The 21,388-nt window shown below is 36.8% G+C and overlaps 1 protein-coding gene across 1 annotated transcript; it reads right to left on the reverse strand.

Annotated features, from left to right (window-relative positions):
* Positions 1-649: 649 nt before the first annotated feature.
* LOC130744302 (uncharacterized) lies at positions 650-21,030 on the reverse strand. The gene is made up of 17 exons (XM_057596490.1): positions 20,795-21,030; positions 18,431-18,571; positions 17,935-18,334; positions 17,306-17,469; positions 17,164-17,227; positions 16,645-16,784; positions 16,260-16,571; positions 9,835-10,095; positions 9,614-9,670; positions 4,674-4,835; positions 4,073-4,213; positions 3,302-3,977; positions 3,011-3,150; positions 2,868-2,931; positions 2,332-2,471; positions 1,946-2,257; positions 650-1,140 (listed from the first exon to the last, which is right to left on the reverse strand). Exons 1-17 carry the CDS (start codon positions 20,876-20,878, stop codon positions 883-885), a joined length of 3,516 nt encoding a protein of 1,171 aa, XP_057452473.1. The 5' UTR covers positions 20,879-21,030; the 3' UTR covers positions 650-882.
* Positions 21,031-21,388: the final 358 nt, after the last annotated feature.

Here is a 21,388-nt window from a genome sequence, read left to right on the forward strand (position 1 = left end):
CAAGACAAGAGACCAAATGTTGTCAAAAAAAAAAGACAAGAGACCAAAGAATTTAATGCAAGGTGCACCTTCTGAACATTTTATTGTGGTAGGATAGTGATAGCCATTGGCAAGGAAAAGAATAATGTTCCTTTCACACCTCTCTTTGAGGTGGAGAGAGGTGGAATGAAAAGAGAGATAGGAAGAAAAGAAAAAGTAAAAGAGAAAAAGTATGAGATATGATAGATGATAAGAAGAGAGAAATAGAAATAAATAGAGGTGGAAATGGAGTGTTTAAAAAATGAGGTGTGTATATATTATTATTGGACAGTTTTTATATTATTATTATTTTATGTTGTGTGAAGACATTATTTGATACTGCCTAGGTCTTAAACTCATGAAAAATGAGAATCATGTAAATGAAGAACATGAGTGCTATTATATGAAAGGATTAACAGTAAGGGGTCCACCATTTGGTGTATTGTCCGCAATCTTATCCTATTTTTTACATAAGAGGATGTTTCCAGAACTTCAACCTATGACCTCAGTTACATGACAACAATGCTGTGCCAAGTATTGAAAACAATAAAATGAATAAATAGAAAAAATAAAAATTTCTATTAAGCCTCAAATTACTTGATAAGAAGAAAAATACGCCAGAACAAAATGATCAGGGTGGAATCTTATGTCAACCTAATAATGTATTAAAACCTTTTGCAGGTATAATGGTCTATACAAAATGATCAGGGTGGCATTGTTCCATGATCATGAAAATAAAATACTTCATAAGGAAAGTTTAACTGTTAGACATAAAATAGAAACCTGCGTGTATAACTAGATATGGGGTACCTTAGATACGGTTATCAAGTCTCAAATTGCTTTTTTCAAAAGAATGTTGAGGTTTTACTTTTTAGCCTTGATCAATATGAAATTCTCACAGTCCTTAGCTCCAATTTTTGCAAGATCTTTGACGAGGTTATTCACATGTCCAGGTAAAGACTTCTTAAATTTCTTTGAGCAGCTTCCCTTAACCTCATGAACATCCTGAACCCCACCTTTGACTACACCTCCAATTTGAACACCTTCCATGTATGCTTTACATGCCATCAGAATATCATGGCCTCGGCTGCGGAAATGCCCCAAAACAAAGTCCTCAAAATTCTGAAACCAAAAAAAATACCTCTAAACAGTTAAATTTTGAACCTCAAAAAAGGAAGACACAAATTTTAGACAATAGTAATATATTAAAAAAAAAATTCATATCATAGCACTCATGTTTTTCATTTACATGATTCTCATTTTTCGTGAGTTTAAGACCTAGGCAGTATCAAATGTCTTCATCACATAAAAAAAAAAAATCTACCAGTGGGCATTAATTGATGAGCACGACAAGCGAAATTTCAAACGAGGAATGCTGATGCAGTAGAAATGTGAGTTTTATCAGACACAGAGAGCATCATTATTGATGATTGGCAATGGTAGTTAAGGCCAATAACACACAAAAGCATAAAGATCTATAAAAACCTTAAGGTACAAGTACAAGTTAAGGAGATACACCTGCCTCCGTTAAGCAAAGCAATTAAATTTTAAATGGGGTATAAGGCAATCCTTAGTCCACTTTACGTGACGAGAGCGGAGAGATCAACAAACTACATTAACAAAATCAAGAAGCAGTCTTTAACCAATATTTAAAATCTCTAGTTAGTGCAGTTGAATTTGCGATCAAAGGTACATGGGAATATGCTTCAGAAATGGATCAACCAATATGCTAACTAATGTAACACAATGTATTTTGTTTTCGTCCTCTCTATTACTTTCTAAAAGGCACAAGCTTGCCTAGGTATTGCTTTCTTAGTTGTCCCCCTTAACACATTTCAAAAATACCACCCAAGCGCTAAACATGGCAAAGCAACCTTGCTAGAGATAAAAAAAAAAAAAAAGAATTGAACCAAGACTAGAATAAAACCTTTGGAGGCTGTTTTATCTTATACATCATTGTCTTCAATGATAGAATGAATGTTTGCTCATTGTACTTCAGGGACTTCTTTTCACCATCTGGTGTACCTTTCGAACTTTCATATCCAGGCTCATTAAAGTATGGCTTTGTATTCAAGATAAGACCTTGTATAGAGACTAGAACTTGTAGCATTGTAGAAACACCTGGAAGCCACTTCTCTTTCTTGCTGCCAGACCAGGTGTTAAGTAGACTAAGGCATACTTTGCCACAAGCATATAAATTTGGGTTGAGCCGAAGACCTCCAGCGTGGTAGTGGACATCCTGCCAAGAAAAAAAAGTCCCTTTCGTCAGGCTAAAATTAAAAAGAGTGAACAAAATGATAATCAACCACATACCGGTGGTTTACTAGGATAGCTACTAGGAAAGTGAACATCAAAAAAGAAAAGGCCATCATGGTAAGGAGTCCCTTCTGCTCCAATAATCACAGCCCTCAAGAGATCCATCCTTGATTCATAAACTCTGACAAATATTGAATCTGATGATGATAAAAGAATAGTAAAAGAAACAGTGAGATTCAGCAAAATGCCAGAAGCAAGCTGCAAAATAGGAGATTCACATCATAACTTTAGAGTTATTACGTCTTAATTTCAAATTTCAGAACAAATATCTGGACACAACTGAGAATAAAAAATTGATAAGCTTTCTCATAATGATATATCATTAAAAAAACAAATATGCCAGGGCAATTTGCATATGACAGGATCCTATCCTAACATTTCAATAGATGGGATTCTACATAAAGAATCACACTGATTGCAGATGACCCACACAGTACAGCTCTATCAAGTTGAAATGAAATTACGCAATTCATGAGATATGAAATGGAAAATATTACTAGCTATATTGTAACAGGAACACTAAACAAATTCACCTGGCAAATCCTTCTCTAAAATCTTCCAATCATCCTGGATTTTTTTAGCCCACGTATGTGGATTCTGTTCAGAAAATAGTCTACTGTAAACCCATAGAACCAAGATTTGAACTGAAACAAGGTGGCTCATAAAAAACAATTACCTGCTTCACAGAAGAATTATTACTAAAAAAGTAATGGTCCGAAGCATCTTCAACTATGTCAAATTGCTTGAAATTTCGGAATTTGCTCAGAATCTCATCTCCAACTTCATCCACAGCTATTCCATTATTTCCATCTTTAGCTGAAATTGTGAACCCAAGTGCCATCAAACACGTGTTCAGAAGGGGTATCAAGAGTATCAAATGGGTCATAAGTTGGATAGGCAGTATAATTAGTAAATAATGGCTTAAATTTAGGAGGATTCTTCCACGAAGGGTTTTCTGATTCTATACCTGGAGGATGCAATGATCCATCATGTCCAATGAAATTTGAATGGGATGAACTGCTACCGCCAGCTAACTTCTTAGCACCATTAGGCAACTTCATGGCCTCTGGCTTGTCAACCAAACCATGGTTTTTTGAAGCACAAGAAATGAAAGACATCATTTTACTGTGGAAAGATTTAAAAGACCACTTAGACTTAGATGACTCTTTTCCTAATGAAAGATTCAAGTCATCTCCACTTTGCTGTGATGTAGCTGATTTCTTCTTACTCGGGGCAGCTTGAGAAAATAATTGAGGAGCAAACTCTGTTCCAGAAGAGTGACCAACATTGTCCGTTTTAGAGTTAGTAGGCTCTAATGACCTAGAAGGCTGAGAGGAGTCCATGACATGACTATTTCGAGTCTGCTTCAAATCTCGGTCATATTCCTGCAAAGGTGCCTCAATCCCGGGAGGTATATTCACATTGTAAAAGTGTGCCTCTAATAAATCATAGTTATCTACATCCACAACATTTTCCGAAACAATATCACCGATATTATCATCTTCACATTTTAGATCACAACCATGGCCATCAGCACAGATTAAATTATGTGATACCAAAGGATGACCATTAGAAAACTCAATACCACTAACTGGTCCAATTTTTTCCACGCCAGACTGACAAAAAGTATAATCAGACACTTCCTGAAAAGGGTTCCAAGAAAAATGTTAGAGTCATTTTCCTGTAGGGAAAGATAACACCAATTTGCTGCAAGAAATAAAATAAATCATGCACAAACCACTACTTGATGATCTCCATAACCATTATAAGCTTCTGCAATTGCCTTCCCCTTGTTACGTTTACTTTCTTTTTCCCCAACGATCACTACATCGTTGGAGTTTTCATCGTTGTCAATGTCAATCACATCATGCACAATGGCCTAGAAAATTAAAATACAAGAATTATAGAAACATTCACAAAACATAGAAAAATAGTGATCACAAACCTTAATCAAATTATCCAAAGGCAATGCATAGCATTAGTAATTTAACATAGCCCGGTATGATCATAATAGAAAACACACACTAGACAAAGGCGCAGTACTACCTAAACACGCATGCAGAAACAAACAGCAATGAAGTACAACAAAAATAGCAAGAGCAATGACTTAAAAGCAGAAACGAAAAACATGTCAAAAAAGGAAACGAAGGGCATGGGCTCAAAAGTGAAACCCCAGATTAGGAATTTAGTAAAGATCAAAACTTTGGATGAATTAGAGACCCTAGAAGAAAAAAATGAAGAATTAAACAAACCCTTTAACCCCTTACAATGATTAATACATAAACACCATCAAATTCCTGAGGGAAAAAGAGAAGCGTGAATTGATGGGAGGAGAAAACCTGGTTCTGCATTTGGAATGTTGAAGTGGGGTGAAGTGGGGGAGGAATCTTGAAGACGTTAGGGTCCTCCATGAATGAAGGAGTTGTTGCACAAGAGAGAAAGAGTGAGTGATCAGTGATGACTGATGAGGAGAATGAACGTTCGCGCGGGGCGTTATTGTTCTATGATTATGATTATTATATGGAAAATACCAACAGAGAAAAGAGTGTTAAAGTAAAAAAAGAAAAAACAAATTAGGGTAAATCTCGGAGAATTTTTTTGGTACAAAAATATAGGGGATTGATGAAGTTTTATTTTGTTATAATTTCAAATAAAATAGGAAAAAATTGATTTGAATTTGAAAATAATTAATTTAAAAGTATAACTCACATCTCTTTTTTTACAACTATAATCTTTCAATAAAAATTAATTAATACTCTAAAAATAAATCAAAAATAAAATGGAATGGCGTGTGAAATTTTTTTATGAGAATTAACCTGGTGCTGTCACGTCACTAAATCAGTCTGACAGTAGTTGTTCTTTTCTAATATATATTGATTGATATTGATTCGTCATTGTTGAATATGCAATTTCTTCAAGAATCTCCAACCCTTGATAGAGACCTCTTTTTAAGCCATACAACTTTTAATAAATCACATGAGATTTGATTTCGTTTAGAATACCTCTAAATTCTGTAACGATACAGTATAATTTTTTTTTAAACAAACGATACAATATAATAATTAAGGGTTAATTGATTGTAACACTAACCACATGGGGTGGCACAAGTGGTGAATGTGCATTTCCTTAAGGGATTTCACCTAGGCTCCTAGCCCGAGTTCGATCTCCTCTGAGGTAAAAAATAATAAATTTTGTGGCCAGGGACATCACTACTGTATCAAGGCACTACATCCGGCAACAATAATGGAATCAGCTCCGAAGGTGGTAACCTCCATACACGACGTACCGTCCCTAGCGGCTTGAGGATAATCATTTGAAACACTACAATAGTTTTTTTTTTTGAACTTCACTACAATAGTTAATCACAAATAATTTTGAACAAAACTACTTTTAATAAAAAATACCGTGTGTAATATTATTATATGGGTTTCAAGAAAAATTATTATATGAGAGTTATATACCGTGTTGTAACTATTGCATTATATAGTAAATAAAATGGAAATACACTTATTATAAAATTTAGTTATATATTTTTTTAACTGAAAATGTTTTTTTACAGGGATGTTGTTAACTGATATAATGATTAGTAATCAATTTTATATTTTTTTGAAATTAATTTTGTAGTTGTTAAAAAGGGAATATTAAATTTCATCATATTGTTCCTATGTAAATATTAAATATTAAATTTCATCATATGTACTTGTATAAATGCTCAACATTTTTATATGTAAATAAAAAGAATAAAATCTTATGTTAAAGGTCAATTTATTGTTCATTTGTTTATATCGGAAACAATTTATATATTTTTAAAGCAATTTTTTTATTAAAGAAACCATAAAATTTCATGAATGTAACATTTTTATTCGCAACATAAGGAGTTTTTTTTCTGTATACCAAATCAATTAGTGACGACTAAGGTAGTTGTGGGTAAGTTACTGGTGCTCTAGGTCATCGATAATTGCTGATGGTCTAGGTTGCCGGTAGTTACCAACGAATTTTTTATAATTCAACACAAAGAATTACAGACAAGGTCAATACTTACGATTTTTTAGACTTCGGTAAATTACATCATTAACAGTTATTCTAATTATCGACGACCAAGTTAGGCCTAGCCCACTTGTGTTTGGTTGTGAGTTTTAGCTCCTTCTCCTTCAAGGAGTTTCTCTTTATATTTTTCGACACCTTTTGATCATTTGATTAGAATCATATATTGTGAGTGTAGAAACTCTCTCTAGTTATATCTCTATGAAACTTGGTTAAGAATTTGTCAAGTGTTCTATCACTTTTGGCATTCCTTCACAATACTTATCATTCTCTCTTGAATGTGGCGCATACAACCTCCTCCTATCCCTCTCCACTATGAACTTCTCCTTTTGGTTCCTTCATCCACAAGCAAGCTAGATCCATGAAGAAGACTAGTAGATCTATAGCTTTTGAAGGCAGATCCACATCAATTGAGGCATGGACCTCAGTGTTTTTCCCTTGCTATGGGGATAGAGACAAAGTAAAGATATGTCTAGCATACGTTTGTTGTGTTGAAAACCTAAGAATACCCTTAATACAATAACTCACGTAACTAATAAATAAATAAAATCAACACATTAGACCTAACCTATTACGTGAAAGAGAAATGCTAGCAACATTTTTATAAGTATACTCTGAAACACATTTCATGTGAATGGTTTAACTTTTATAAAGTCCATGAAGTTGACAAAAGCAGCACAAGAAAGGGGGGTTTACATTGTGCCATCCAAAAACTTGATTTTCCAAACGAATGATGTGTTTGTTTTACTTTGCATGATCGCCTGGTGCAGCGGATAAACAATCAGAGTAGTAAGCAGGGAGGCACAAACATTTTATCTTGGTTCACCCCCAGATCGATAGGGCTACATCCAGTCCTTGGGTACACCAAGATTCCACTAAAAGCAAGTATCAAGGACTTCTCTTTACAAGTATTATTGTACATGCCTCTTCAGGCATAACGAGTATTATTTTTCCCTTGCCTCTCCAGGCATAACAAGTATTCTTTTGTCACTGCCTCTTCAGATATTGTTGAGTATTCATTTGGCCACTGCCTCTCCAGGCATTGTTGAGTATTGTCCGGGACTCCTCCCAATGAGTATTAGTAGGACTTCTCCTTTAAACAATCTTTTTCAAGATCGTTTGCTACTACATAGGTCTCTTCTTCTAAGAGTGATTGTAGATACATTTCAGTACATGAATCATAAAGTATTGAAGAAAGGATTTGACTCTAGGAGTATACTTTATGTTCTGATACATGAGAGATTTACATGATTGGAAAAGTAAGAATTCTCTCTGTATGAAGCAGATGATGATAATCTTCTTTTTGAATGAAGTGCGTTGAAGCTTGAAAGCCTGGAAAGTCCTTTGAAGGGAAATATGAATACTTTGAGGGATTTCCAGTCCTTAGTTGCAGAGTCTTCAGATCTTGCCTTTTATACTTCATGATCTTCTGTGAGATAGGATATAGCCGTTTGAGCTTGTTTTTCACTGATTTTCTATCCGTTGGATCAAAGGGTACTTTGTGTGCTTGTGTCAGATGTAGTAAATGCACAGTACTGTTTGATGAAGACCTTTTGCTAAAAAGATGTATTCTATCAGCTTGTAGGTAGCGTTGGCCTTTGTTTCTATCCGTTGATACACAAATATGGAAGTTTGATGGTGACAACGTTGTACTTTAGCTTTGGTCAGATCATGTGATTTACTTTGAGACTTCTTGTAGAAGATATTCTAAGATCTCTTTAAGTCTTCAAGATAGGCATATTTTTCAGACAATGCAACTTCCTTTGTAAGATTGACCTTCTTCATTAGACAATTGACATCTTTGCTTCAGAGGTTCTGCTTCTTGCTTCATACTTCATTTCTGCTTCTTTCTTTCTATTGGTTGCTTGGAGTTAAACGATAAGCTTTGACCAATCACTTGTGACTTGTTCTCAAGAAATAGATTGACTTGAACAAGTGTTTCCTGACTACATTTGAGTTTTGTAGGGATAGAAGATAGGCTTCGTTCCATTCCTTGGGTGAGAGAGAAAGAGGATACTTGAGCCTGTTGGCGTTGTGTTTGTTTCCTTGATCAATGTGCTTTGTAAAGTTTCACTTGATTCCTTGCACTTGACTTTCTCCTCTAGCTTGTCAGAGATATTTTCCAAAACATAGTTGGTGCTCATTCTCTAGACATTGCTTCCATTTGTCAGTCTTTGAGATAGACGTTGAATATAGACGTTGAGTGTAGTCTTCTTAGACGATCTGATAGCTTTGATTAATCTTCCATGAGTTGTCCTGAAGCTTTGACTTCTTCTTCTAAAGACGGTCTTGTATCTTGATCGTTCTTCTCTTCTCTTGGTCAGACGATCTGGTAGATTTGATTTGACTTTGCTTTGCTCTTACAGACTGTCTTGCAACTTTGACCTTTCCTTTTCTTTGTAGGTGATGTCTTCTATCATCGTCTTGTACTTGATTACCAGACACTGGGGGATGTGAGTCATAAGTGTTATTACTCGAAATGAAATTCTTAATCATTACACTTATAATCTTGAAAATTGTTATCACTCAAAATATGATTAACGATATATCTAGCGTTTGAACTTAACAGTCCACACATCTTTTAAAAAGTGAGGCAAACCGTGCTGACTTTCTAAAAAATAAACTAATCATATGGAGTAGGTTGGAGAGTGTATCTATAAAAGAATGTATTGCTCATTCTCATAAGAGAGAAAAAATAATTCACCGAGAGAAACGCGTATATCTTTGTACTTACTACTTTCATTGAAAATTTAATTAGGTCCTTATAATTTAAATCTTTTTAAAAACATATTTATAATTTTAACTTTTTTTTGATTAAGTCCATGATTACTAATGCCGTAAGCAATCCATTAAACGTGTTCATTTTAGTTTTTACCCATTGGAATTATTACCTTCTATTGGTTAACATTCATGTTAATGTATAGTCATTGTTTGCCATTGGTCTTTTTTTGCTAGCTTTTTCAATTGGCTAGCTATGTTTGCCATTGGCCTAACGCTAATGATATTATACTATTCTTTAAGTTGGAGGAATTTAAGCTATCACTAGAGGTTAAAAAAATAAGCTATCACTAAAACAAGAGGTCAACTATAGGTTGATTTCAACATTTGTTGAAGGTGTGCAATGTTAATTTGAGTATATCCAGATTGAAAAAGAGTGATTCATAACTTTAGGTAGAAGATCACCATGTTATGGTTTTCCAAACTCAAAATTTACACAAATGGTAGGAACTCAAACCATGGAAAACAAGATAACCAAAAAATACACCAGAACAAAATGATCAGGGGAATCAACCTGATAATGCATTAAAAACTTATATGCAAGTATATACAATTATGTGCAGGCATAAGATAGTTCAAAAGAAAAGTTTATCTGTTTAACATAAAACAGAAACCTGCATGTATAATATGGTTATCTAGTCTCAAAATTGCTTTTTTCAAGAGAATGTTGAGATTTTACTTTTTAGCCTTGTCAGTCAAAAATAGGAATTTCTCACAGTCCTTAGCTCCACATTTTGCAAAATCCTGGACAAGCTTCTGCACATATCCAGCTAAAGACATCTTAAATCCCTGTGAGCAGCTTCCGTTACCCTCATCAACATCCTGAACCCCACCTTTGACCACACATCCAACTTGAACACCTTCCATGTATGTTTTACACGCCATCAGAATATCATGACCTCGGCTGCGGAAGTGCCCCACAACAAAGTCCTCAAAATACTGAAACCAAAAAAAACTCTAAACAGTTAAATTTTGAACCTCAAAAAAGTAATAGACACTAGTTTTAAAAAACATTTCATATCATAGCACTCTAGACCACAGGCATCCTCCATAGGAGGTAATCCTGTGTGAGCTAAATAGAACCCGTTGTGGGCAGAAAAACTCTCCCACTGAGTATTTGATGCAGCTGCATTCCCAAGTCTCGAACTTTAGAAGATTGATTAAGCTGAATCTATCATTAACCAAAGGCAAAATATAGAATGAGCATGGGAAAATAATTCCGTATTAATTCAAACCAACCCATTTTTATTAAGATTCCGGCTAAAGGCATACAAGTGTTGTAATGGGCCTCTCCGTGCGTATCCGGTAACCATGTATGTAAGGGTATAATCAGTGATTTGACAGCAAATGCAATAAGAAATCCTATATATACTATTATTTCCAACGCCAAGGGATATGATTGATTATTTAATGTTTCAAAATTGAGTGTTGGTTCATTAGAACCATATAAACCGATACCCATAGTTGCCATTAATAAAAAAACAGAACTTCCCGCAGTATACCCCAACCCCCCCCCCCCCCCCCCCAAACTGTGAAACACAATGCTTTTTTGTTATCTTCCTCCCTATTGCATTATAAAAGGCATAAGCATACCTAAGAATTGTCCCCTTACTCCTTTCAAAAACAACATGCCAGCGCTAAACATCGCAAAGCAACCTTGCTAGAGATGAAAAAAGAATTAAACTGATAAGATTAAACCTCCTTTGATCCAAGTTTATCGCCGGAAAAAGAAGAATTTCAGGTCTGGAACCACCATGGGGGGTGGCGCAGCCACTACTGTGGCCATGGAGACTGCTGAGCAGCCAAAACAGCAAGGAGAGAGGGGAAATACGAATTTGGCAGATGGATAGGGGCAGTTACCAGTCTGTAGTTATTAGGAGTTAGCAGTTATTATGTGTGTATGTCAGTTTGAATTCAAAATAGAAACTGCACTATGCAGTTGTATAAATAATAGATGTAGCCTATTAGATGATCATCCAGGAAATTATAAGTTTGGTAGTATGGAGAGAACAGGCTCTCGAACTCCTGCTGTATTGTACTATTCCCAGTAGAGATTCTTCATCTCTGCAGTATCAATAATAATTATCCATTATTCTATTCCCCTATCTTATCATTTTGGTATCAGAGCATCATCCAGGTGCTGTGGTACTTAAGTGGTTCACTTTATAAATGGGAAAAACTCGTTCTGAAGCCAGTCAAGATCCAATGGAGCGGATGCAAGAAATTATGGAAATGTTGCAGATTGATCGTCAACAAGCACAGGCTGATCGTCAACAAGCACAGATTGACCGTCAACAAACTGATCAACGAATTCAACGTTTGGAAAATATGATGGAGACGTTCATGCATCGGGACGACCTTGGCTCTCAAAGAGACAATCATGAACAGAGCATTAAGCGCCCAGGACAGGAAGAAGAGTCTAACTGTGATAACACTTCTGCACGTTGGCGGAAGTTGGAGGTTCCAGTTTTTGATGGTGTTGCTGATGCCTATGGTTGGGTTCATAAGTTGGAAAGGTTCTTCCAAATTCGTGGAGTTCCAGAGGAGGGGAGATTGCAGGCGGTTCTGGTGGCACTGGATGGAAAAGCTCTATCATGGTTTCAATGGAGGGAAGGTTGTCATCCTCACGCAGACTGGGACACTTTTAAGTTGGCAATTCTGAAGAGGTTCCAAGTTTCAAGTACTCTCAATCCCTTTGCTGCTTTACTAGCCCTTAAGCAAGAAGATTCGGTGGCGGAATTTGTGGAACAATTTGAGAAATTTGCCGGCATGTTGAAAGACATTGATGAAACACACTTAATGGATATCTTTGTGAATGGTTTGAAGGAGGACATAGGTGCAGAAATTAAACTTTATGAACCAACAACCTTATCCATCATGGTCCAAAAGGTTTTAATGATTGAGCAGAAAAATCTTGCAGTTAGTAAGGTTCATCCAAATTCCACTTCTGGTTCAAGGTTCAGTAATTCTTATAAGTCTCCATCCATTTCTCGAACTGTCACAGTTGATACTACACAGAAGAGTGGAGGCAAAAGTTACACACCATCTTCATCTTATTCTGGTAGTGTCTCAGTGGATAAACCATTTCAAAGAAATCGACCGGGTAATTACCGTAGACTTTCTGATGCTGATTACCAGGAGAAGATCCGGAAAGGAGAATGTTTTCGCTGTGATGAAAAATTTGGGCCTAACCATGTGTGCAAGAACAAACAATTTCGAGTTATGCTGATGGAAGAGACTGGCGATTCTGAACCAGAAGATGATCCAGATTGTCACCCCGAAACGGAACCTGTCCCACATTTATCCCTGAATAGTATTGTTGGATTCACTTCCAGAAGGTCTTTCAAGGTTTGGGGAACTATTGAAGATCACAAAGTTGTGGTGTTAGTTGATTGTGGAGCAACTCATAATTTCATTTCCAAGGCGTTAGTACAGGAATTGCACTTGAAGGTTGAGGATACTCCATCTTATGTAGTTGAAGTAGGGGATGGTCATAAGATACCATGCAAGGGTGTTTGTAAGGACGTGTCTTTGCTGTTACACAATGTGCCGGTCAATCAGCAATTTTATTTGTTTGGCCTTGGCGGAGTGGACATTGTATTGGGCCTAGAATGGTTAGCAAGTCTTGGTGACATTAGAGCTAACTTTGAACAGTTGACTTTGCGGTTTACTATGAATGGCCAGAAGTTATCACTCCAAGGGGATCCTGAATTATGCAAGAAGGATGCTTCTTTAAATTCCTTACTCAAGGCTTTGCAACATGGTGAGGGATTTCTCATTGATTTTCAACAAATTCGAGCGGAAACAGATTGGAGGGCTAATGTTCCAGCAGATTTAGTTTCCATTCTCCACCAATTTCCTTCCATCTTTGAACCGCCGGAAGGATTACCACCTCACCGTCGGCAAGATCATGCGATTCATCTCAAGGAATGGGCGCAAATTCCTAACTTAAGACCTTATAGATATCCTCATTACCAGAAAAACGAAATTGAGAAATTGGTTGCTGAAATGTTAGATGCCGGCATTATTCGTCCATCTACAAGTCCCTTCTCCAGCCCCATAATTCTGGTTCGAAAGAAAGATGGTAGTTGGCGATTTTGTGTTGATTACCGGGCCTTAAACAAGATCACCGTGCCAGACAAATTTCCAATTCCAGTCATTGATGAATTGTTGGATGAAATAGGAGGGGCACGGATCTTTTCAAAGCTGGATTTGCGTTCCGGTTATCACCAAATCAGAATGAAGGAAGGTGACATTGAAAAAACTGCATTCAGAACTCATGAAGGTCATTACGAATTTCTGGTACTTCCTTTTGGTCTCACTAATGCACCCTCTTCTTTCCAATCTTTAATGAATGAAGTTTTGAGGCCCCTTCTCCGCAAGTTTGTATTAGTTTTCTTCGATGATATTTTGATATATAGCCTCTCCATGGAAGATCATATCCAACATTTGCACACTGTTTTATCTCTATTACAACAACATGATTTGAAAGTCAATGGGAAGAAATGCACTTTTGGCCAAGAGACTTTGGAGTATTTGGGTCACATCATTTCTGCAGGTGGAGTTTCTGCTGATCCAAAGAAATTAGAGGCTATGTGGTTGTGGCCTACTCCCAAGGACATCAAAAGTTTAAGGGGTTTTCTTGGGCTAACAGGTTATTACCGCCGTTTTGTACAGAATTATGGGAAGATTGCGAAACCTTTGACTAATTTATTGAAGAAAGATGCCTTTCAATGGAGTTCTGATGCTCATGCTGCTTTTGAACAATTAAAGAATGCCATGACTACTCTTCCTATGCTGGCTGTTCCTGATTTTACCAAGCCTTTTGTTTTAGAGACTGACGCTTCAGGTACAGGTTTGGGTGCTGTTTTATTGCAGGAAGGTCGCCCTTTGGCTTTTTGGAGTACAACTTTATCTGATCGGAATCAAAGGAAATCAGTCTATGATCGCGAACTGATGGCGGTTGTCAAAGCTGTCCAGAAATGGCGCCATTACTTGTTGGGTCATCATTTTATAATCCGAACTGATCAGAAAAGTTTGAAGTTTTTGGCAGATCAACGCATGTTGGGTGAAGAACAATTCAAGTGGGTTTCTAAGTTGGCTGGGTTTGACTTTGATATTCAGTACAAACCGGGTAAAGACAATTCTGCTGCTGATGCCTTATCCCGGCGGAGTTCTTATTGCGCCATTTCTATCTTACAAATTCATGATTTTGAAGAATGGGTGGAAGAAGTCAATAAAGATGACAAGTTGCAGAAAATTATACAAGACTTGATTCTGGACCCTACTTCTCATTCCGGATATGTCTTGCGTGATCAGAAACTATTCTTTAAAGGTAGATTGGTTTTATCAAAGACTTCCTCCCGTATACCAGTCATCTTGAAAGAGTTTCATTCTTCATTGATGGGAGGGCATTCCGGAATCTTCAGAACATACAAAAGGGTGGCCAACTTGGTTTATTGGGACGGCATGAAATCTGACATCAAGAACTATGTGGCTGCTTGCGATGTTTGCCAAAGGAACAAAAGTGATACTTTAACTCCGGCTGGCTTATTGCAACCTTTACCCGTTCCTACTCAAGTTTGGACAGATATTTCCATGGATTTTGTCACTGGTTTACCTAAATCCATGGGGAAAGACACCATTCTGGTAGTAGTTGATCGTCTTACAAAATATGCACATTTCTTGGCCTTGGGTCATCCCTATACAGCTACTGAGGTTGCTGCAGTATTCCTTCAAGAAATTGTCAGGCTCCATGGTTTTCCTTCCTCCATTGTATCTGATCGAGATCCCCTTTTCTTGAGCAATTTTTGGAAGGCACTTTTCCGAGCAGCAGGTACTCAATTGAAATTTAGTTCTGCTTATCATCCCCAAACTGATGGCCAAACCGAAGTTGTCAACCGGTGCTTGGAGGTGTACTTGCGCTGTCTTACAGGTTCCAAACCCAAAAAATGGGTTTCTTGTCTTCCATGGGCTGAATTCTGGTTTAATACTAATTATAATGCTTCCAGCAAAATGTCACCTTTTCAAGCCTTGTATGGGCAGGATCCTCCTCTTCTTTTCAAAGGTTCGACCATTCCTTCCAAGTTAGATGAGGTTAATAAACTTTCTAAGGACCGGGACGAATTGTTGGCAGATTTGCGAGACAACTTGCTTAAGTCTCAGGATATCATGCGTACATATGCCAACAAACACAGAAGACAAGTGGAATTTGAAGCTGGCGATTGGGTCTTCTTGAAGTTGCAGCCTTATAGAAGGGGATCTTTGGCTCAACGAGTTAATCAGAAACTCAGTCCACGATTCTATGGGCCATTCCAAGTGCTAGCCAAAGTTGGAGCTGTAGCTTATAAATTGGACCTTCCTTCCCATAGCAGAATTCATCCGGTGTTCCATGTCTCTCTTCTTAAGAAAGCCATTGGCGATTCGTTTCAATCTCAGCCCTTGCCTCCCATGCTATCTGAAGATCACGAGTTGCAAGTTTATCCCGAATCGGTTCTCAATGTTCGTGAAGATTCTCCTGGTAATGTTGAGGTTCTGATTTCCTGGCAGAATCTTCCTTCTTGTGAGAATAGTTGGGAATCGGTGGCCCGCATTCATGAAGCCTTTCCAGACTTTCACCTTGAGGACAAGGTGAATCTTCAAGGGGGGGTATTGATAAGATTAAACCTCCTTTGATCCAAGTTTATCGCCGGAAAAAGAAGAATTTCAGGTCTGGAACCACCATGGGGGGTGGCGCAGCCACTACTGTGGCCATGGAGACTGCTGAGCAGCCAAAACAGCAAGGAGAGAGGGGAAATACGAATTTGGCAGATGGATAGGGGCAGTTACCAGTCTGTAGTTATTAGGAGTTAGCAGTTATTATGTGTGTATGTCAGTTTGAATTCAAAATAGAAACTGCACTATGCAGTTGTATAAATAATAGATGTAGCCTATTAGATGATCATCCAGGAAATTATAAGTTTAGTAGTATGGAGAGAACAGGCTCTCGAACTCCTGCTGTATTGTACTATTCCCAGTAGAGATTCTTCATCTCTGCAGTATCAATAATAATTATCCATTATTCTATTCCCCTATCTTATCATAAACCAAGACTAGAATCAAACCTTTGGAGGCCTATTTATCGTATACATCATTGTCCTCAATGATAGAATGAATGTCTCCTCATTATACTTCAGGGACTGCTTTTGACCATTTGCTGTACCTCTCAAACGTTCCCACCCAGGCTCATTAAAAAAAGGGTTTGTATTCAAGATGAGACCTTGTATAGAGACTAGAACTTGTAGCATTGTAGAAACACCTGGGAGCCACTTCTCTTTCTGGCTTCCAGACCAGGTGTTAAGTAGACTAAGGCATACTTTTCCACAAGCATATAAATTTGGGTTGAGCCGAAGACCTCCAGAGTGGTAGTGGACATCCTGCCACGAAAAGATGTACCTTTCGTCAGGCTTAAATTACAAAGATTGAACAAAAAGATAATCAACCACATACCGGTGGTTTACTAGGATAGCTACTAGGAAAGTGAACATCAAAAAAGAAAAGGCCATCATGGTAAGGAGTCCCTTCTGCTCCAATAATCACAGCCCTCAAGAGATCCATCCTTGACTCATAAACTCTGACAAATATTGAATCTGATTACAGTAAAAGAAACAGTGAGATTCAGCAAAATGTCAGTCGCAAGTTCCATACTAGGATATTTACATCAAAAGTTTACAGTTATGAAGCTCTTAACTTCAAATTTCAGAACAAATATCTGGACCACTGAGGATAAAAAATTGATAAGCTTTCCCATACTCATATATCATAAAGAACCAGATCATTTGCATATGACAGGATCCTAACCTAACATTTCAATAGCAATGAATGGGATTCTACAAAAAGAGTAATAATGATTGCAGATGACCCGTACAGTATAGGTCCATCAAGTTGAAATGAAATTAAACAATTCATGAGATATGAAATGGAAAATATTACAAGCTATATTGTAACAGGAACACTAAATAAACTCACCGGGCAAATCCTTCTCTAAAATCTTCCAATCATCCTGGATTTTTTTAGCCCACTTCTTTGGATTCTGTTCAGAAAATAGGTCTATTGTAAACACAGAATTGAGATTTGAACTGAAAGAAGGTGGGTCTTAAAACACAATTACCTGCTTCAAAGAAGAATTACGTTGAAAAAAGTGATGGTCTGCAGCATCTTCAACAGTGTCAAATTGCTTGAAACTTGGAAATTTCCTCAGAATCTCGTTGCTGTCATCATCAGATTTTGCCAAAACGGGGTGATCCAAAGCTTTTCTCTTATTTCCATCTCTGGCTGAATTGTGAACCCAGGTGTCATCATACAAATGCTCAGGAGGGTAATCAAGAGGATCATAAATTGGATAGGCAGTAATATCAGTAAATACTGGCTTAAATTTAGAACTCTTCCACCAAGGGTATTTTTTATTCCTAGAGGATGCAATGATCATGTCTAATGAAATTTGAACGGTATATGTTAAGATATCTATGAGGAAATATCTATTAGGATATATTTGGTTGAGAGGATTTGTTTGGATTAGATTTTATATTGTTACAGTTCTGCTATGATAGATTGGGATAAGATAAGAGTTTATTGTTTAGACTTTGTAGTTGACTAGGAAACCTCTATAAATCTAGTCTAAAAATACTGTTCTTTTGAATTAAGTATCATTCAATTATTCAGAATTCTTTCAAGAGTATGAACTTCTACCGCCATCTAACTTCATAGCACAATTACTTCCCAAAATATATAGTGACATACCAGCCTGTGGCAGCTTCATGGCATCTGGGTTGTCAACCGAACCATGGTTTTCTGAAGCACTAAACTTGGATGGCCAGTAAGACTTGAATGACTCTTTTCCTAATGAAAGATTCAAGTCACGTCCACTTCGCTGTGATGTAGCTGATTTCTTCTTATTAGGGGCAGCTTGAGAAAATAATTGAGGAGACAACTCTGTTCCAGAATAGCGACCAACATTGTCCATTTTGATTTGCAAATTAGAACTAACAACTGTACTATTTCCAGTCTTATTCAACCAATTAAAAGGCGCCTCAATTCCAGGAGGCATATCCTCATTATCAAATTGTGCCTGTAATAATAAAGCATACTCATCTACATCCATAAAACTATCTGAAGCAATACCCATGATATTATCATTTTCCTGAAAAGGATTTCAAGCAAAATGTTAGAGTCATTTTCATGCAGGGAAAGATAACACCAATCTGCTGCAAGAAATAAAATAAAATCATGTACAAACCACAATTTGATGATCCACATAACCATCATAACCGGATGCAATTGCCTTCCCCTTGTCACTTTTACTTTCTTTTTCACCAATAATCACTACATCATCAGAGTCTTCATCGTTGTCAACGTCAATCACATCATGCACAATGGCCTAGAAAAGTAAAATAAGTATTATATTGGAGTAAAGAAAAAGATAGACTCTTAGAAGCATTCACAAAACACAGAAAAATAACAACAACAACAACAACAACAATAAAGTCTTCCCCACTACATGGTAGCAGTTCACATGAAGCTATAATACTCTGTCATGTATTAGATTTAAAGATAGACAATTTATCTCTCTAAATGGTTTGACTTATAGTTTTCCTCAGTGTCTTGCTACCTCTACGAATTGGACTGTTTTTATTAGATTGCATAGTACTATAGTAGTATACTCTATACAAGAGTGCACCAACTTAAAGCTGTCCATCTGTCATCAGTTACTATACTGAGTTAGATTCTGTTAAACGGTATAACAGAAACTCACTTCATGTATTACTTGTGTACTAAAAGTACCTATGTAAATCACTGTACCCTGCCCCTGTGTAAAGCTTATTAAGGCATCAAAATTTCACATTTTCTTATAAGGGTTTCTCTCCTTTCTCTCTCAGAATGCTTCCCTTTAGCTTATTCTGTTTTCATCACTTTTTGATAATCTTCCATTGGTCAACCCTCTTTACCATTGCTTCTATGAGTTCTATTCTCACTTGCAAAAACCAAGTAAAATGAGACCATTTTTTTTTTAAAAGGGAGGCCCCAAATTTCTCCCTGAGTATCGTATTCATATCCATTCTTGTGTAACTACATATCTATTTTAATTTTCTCATCTCGGACTCTAAGAGACACTGAGCTTACTTTGTTAACTTTTTACCACCGAACATTCGATCCTATACAGCATTGCAAGTCAAATTTCACATACAATACCTAAATAATGAATTCTATACTATTACAATAAAGAGATTACCTGATCCGCCTCATATTTACTTTTCCTAAAATCATAAAGTACCACCATATATATTTACACAAAGTAAGCAGGCAGGAAAGAAAAAAACTAAGGCAACCAAACTTCAGAGGAAAATATAAGGAAAAGAAAGAAGGTGACATCTAATGTGAAGGACCACGTGGGTGGTGTATTGGAAAACCACACATGCAGGCCATTGGATATATTGATATTTTAATCAATTGTTGAGATTTTTAACAGGTTACCTATTACGCTAATTAGTTCGAAAATTTTAGTTATGCCCTTCAGATAAAAGAAATAAAATCACAGTAAAAGATACTAAAACCACTGATGAACACCAAAAGAAGGATTTGATTAACGTGGTAGGTGACTACTTGTAAGTTTTGAGTTGCACGCCTTATTTATTCAAGTGACAACTTCATTTTGGACATTGTAACAACCTCCCTTTATCATACTTCTTGCATTCATAGCACTAATCTCACTGGACCTCATATGAAGACAATGGTTGGTGTCATGATTTTATTTGACTTTTTTCTTGGCTTAATTGTTTCTTCCTATGCTACGTGGACAGGGAAAACGTGCCGGATTCATGGAGGGGAAAAGTATTATTTTTGTGGGGACGAGGTTGAAAACATGCCAGTTCAGTGGACTATTCATCTTAGTCGTTTTTCCCCCAACTACCATGGCTCCTTGTTCTCCTAAATGCTAATCAGATAGAGTCGAACTTCAATTAGTATTTGTGTAGTCACCAAAAATAGAGCCTAAGGCCTCTACGACCGGTCGAGTTCCCAGTTTGAAGAAGCTAGGCAGCAGATTTAGGTTTCAGAGGCATCATTTGTTGATTTATGGTGAGAATGGTAGCTGTGTGGACTGTGGACAATGATTTTGAACCTTGGATATGATCACCAACACAGCTACAGAAACATTTTACACAACAAACCCTAATCAATTTGTCCAAATGTATGCATAGCAAGAACATAGCCCTTTTCCACTTCAATTCTTTCAAGTGTCAACAGTGTGAACATCATCCAAAACCCAAAATTTACAATGTTGACATTCTCATTACGCTAAACAAAATCCAAGGCATTGTTCTACCAAAACACGCACGACGCAACAAATAGGCATGCAGAACGGAACAACAAAAATTGCAAAAGCAGTGTCTTTTAAAGCAGAAACCGCAAAGGAAACAGAAGAAACAGATGATCAAGGCTGAAAAGTGAAAAACCCATGTTAAGAATTTCAAAAAGATCAAAACTTTAGATGATTTAGGGACACCCCGTAGACAAAAAAAGAAGAATCAAACAAACCCCTTACTAATATTATCACATAAACCCCATCAAATTCCAGAGGGTAAAAAGGGAAGAGTGAGCAAACCTGTTTCTGTTTCTGTTTCTGCTTTTTGAATCTTGGAGTGAAGTGAGTTGGGGGAGGAATCTCGAAGACATCAGGGTCCTCCATGATTGAAGCGCTCTTGCTTCACGAAACAAAGAAAGAAAGAGTGAGTGATGAGTGATGAGAATTAAGAAGAATGAACGTTCGCGCTCTTGGTATATATATGATTATTATTATATAAACCCAATAGAGAGAAAGAGAAAGAGAGTGAAAAGAATAGAAAAAGAAAAAAGGAAAACAAAGAGACCGAGGGAGAAAAGGATTTGAGTAGCGGCGAGCGATTGATGATGAATGATGAGCTAACCAGAGAAAATATTTAGTGCAAATATAGGGGAAGTGACAATTTATTTGAAAGAAAAGAGATAGGGGGAGAGCAGAGTGAAACAAGTTTAATTTGTTACTTATTATGATTTCAAATTAAGGATTTACTAATTGTGATCAAGTGTAAAGGGGTTTGGTAACTTGCTCCCACTTAATTTCATGAAGGAGTAAGTTAACAACCAACATTTTTTCTTTAAAAAAAAAAAGCCCAACTCTTTTTCATCCAAGACACTTTTAATTTAGGACACTTATGTA

Source organism: Lotus japonicus, chromosome 3, assembly GCF_012489685.1.
Source record: "Lotus japonicus ecotype B-129 chromosome 3, LjGifu_v1.2".
Classification (NCBI taxonomy): Eukaryota; Viridiplantae; Streptophyta; class Magnoliopsida; order Fabales; family Fabaceae; genus Lotus; species Lotus japonicus.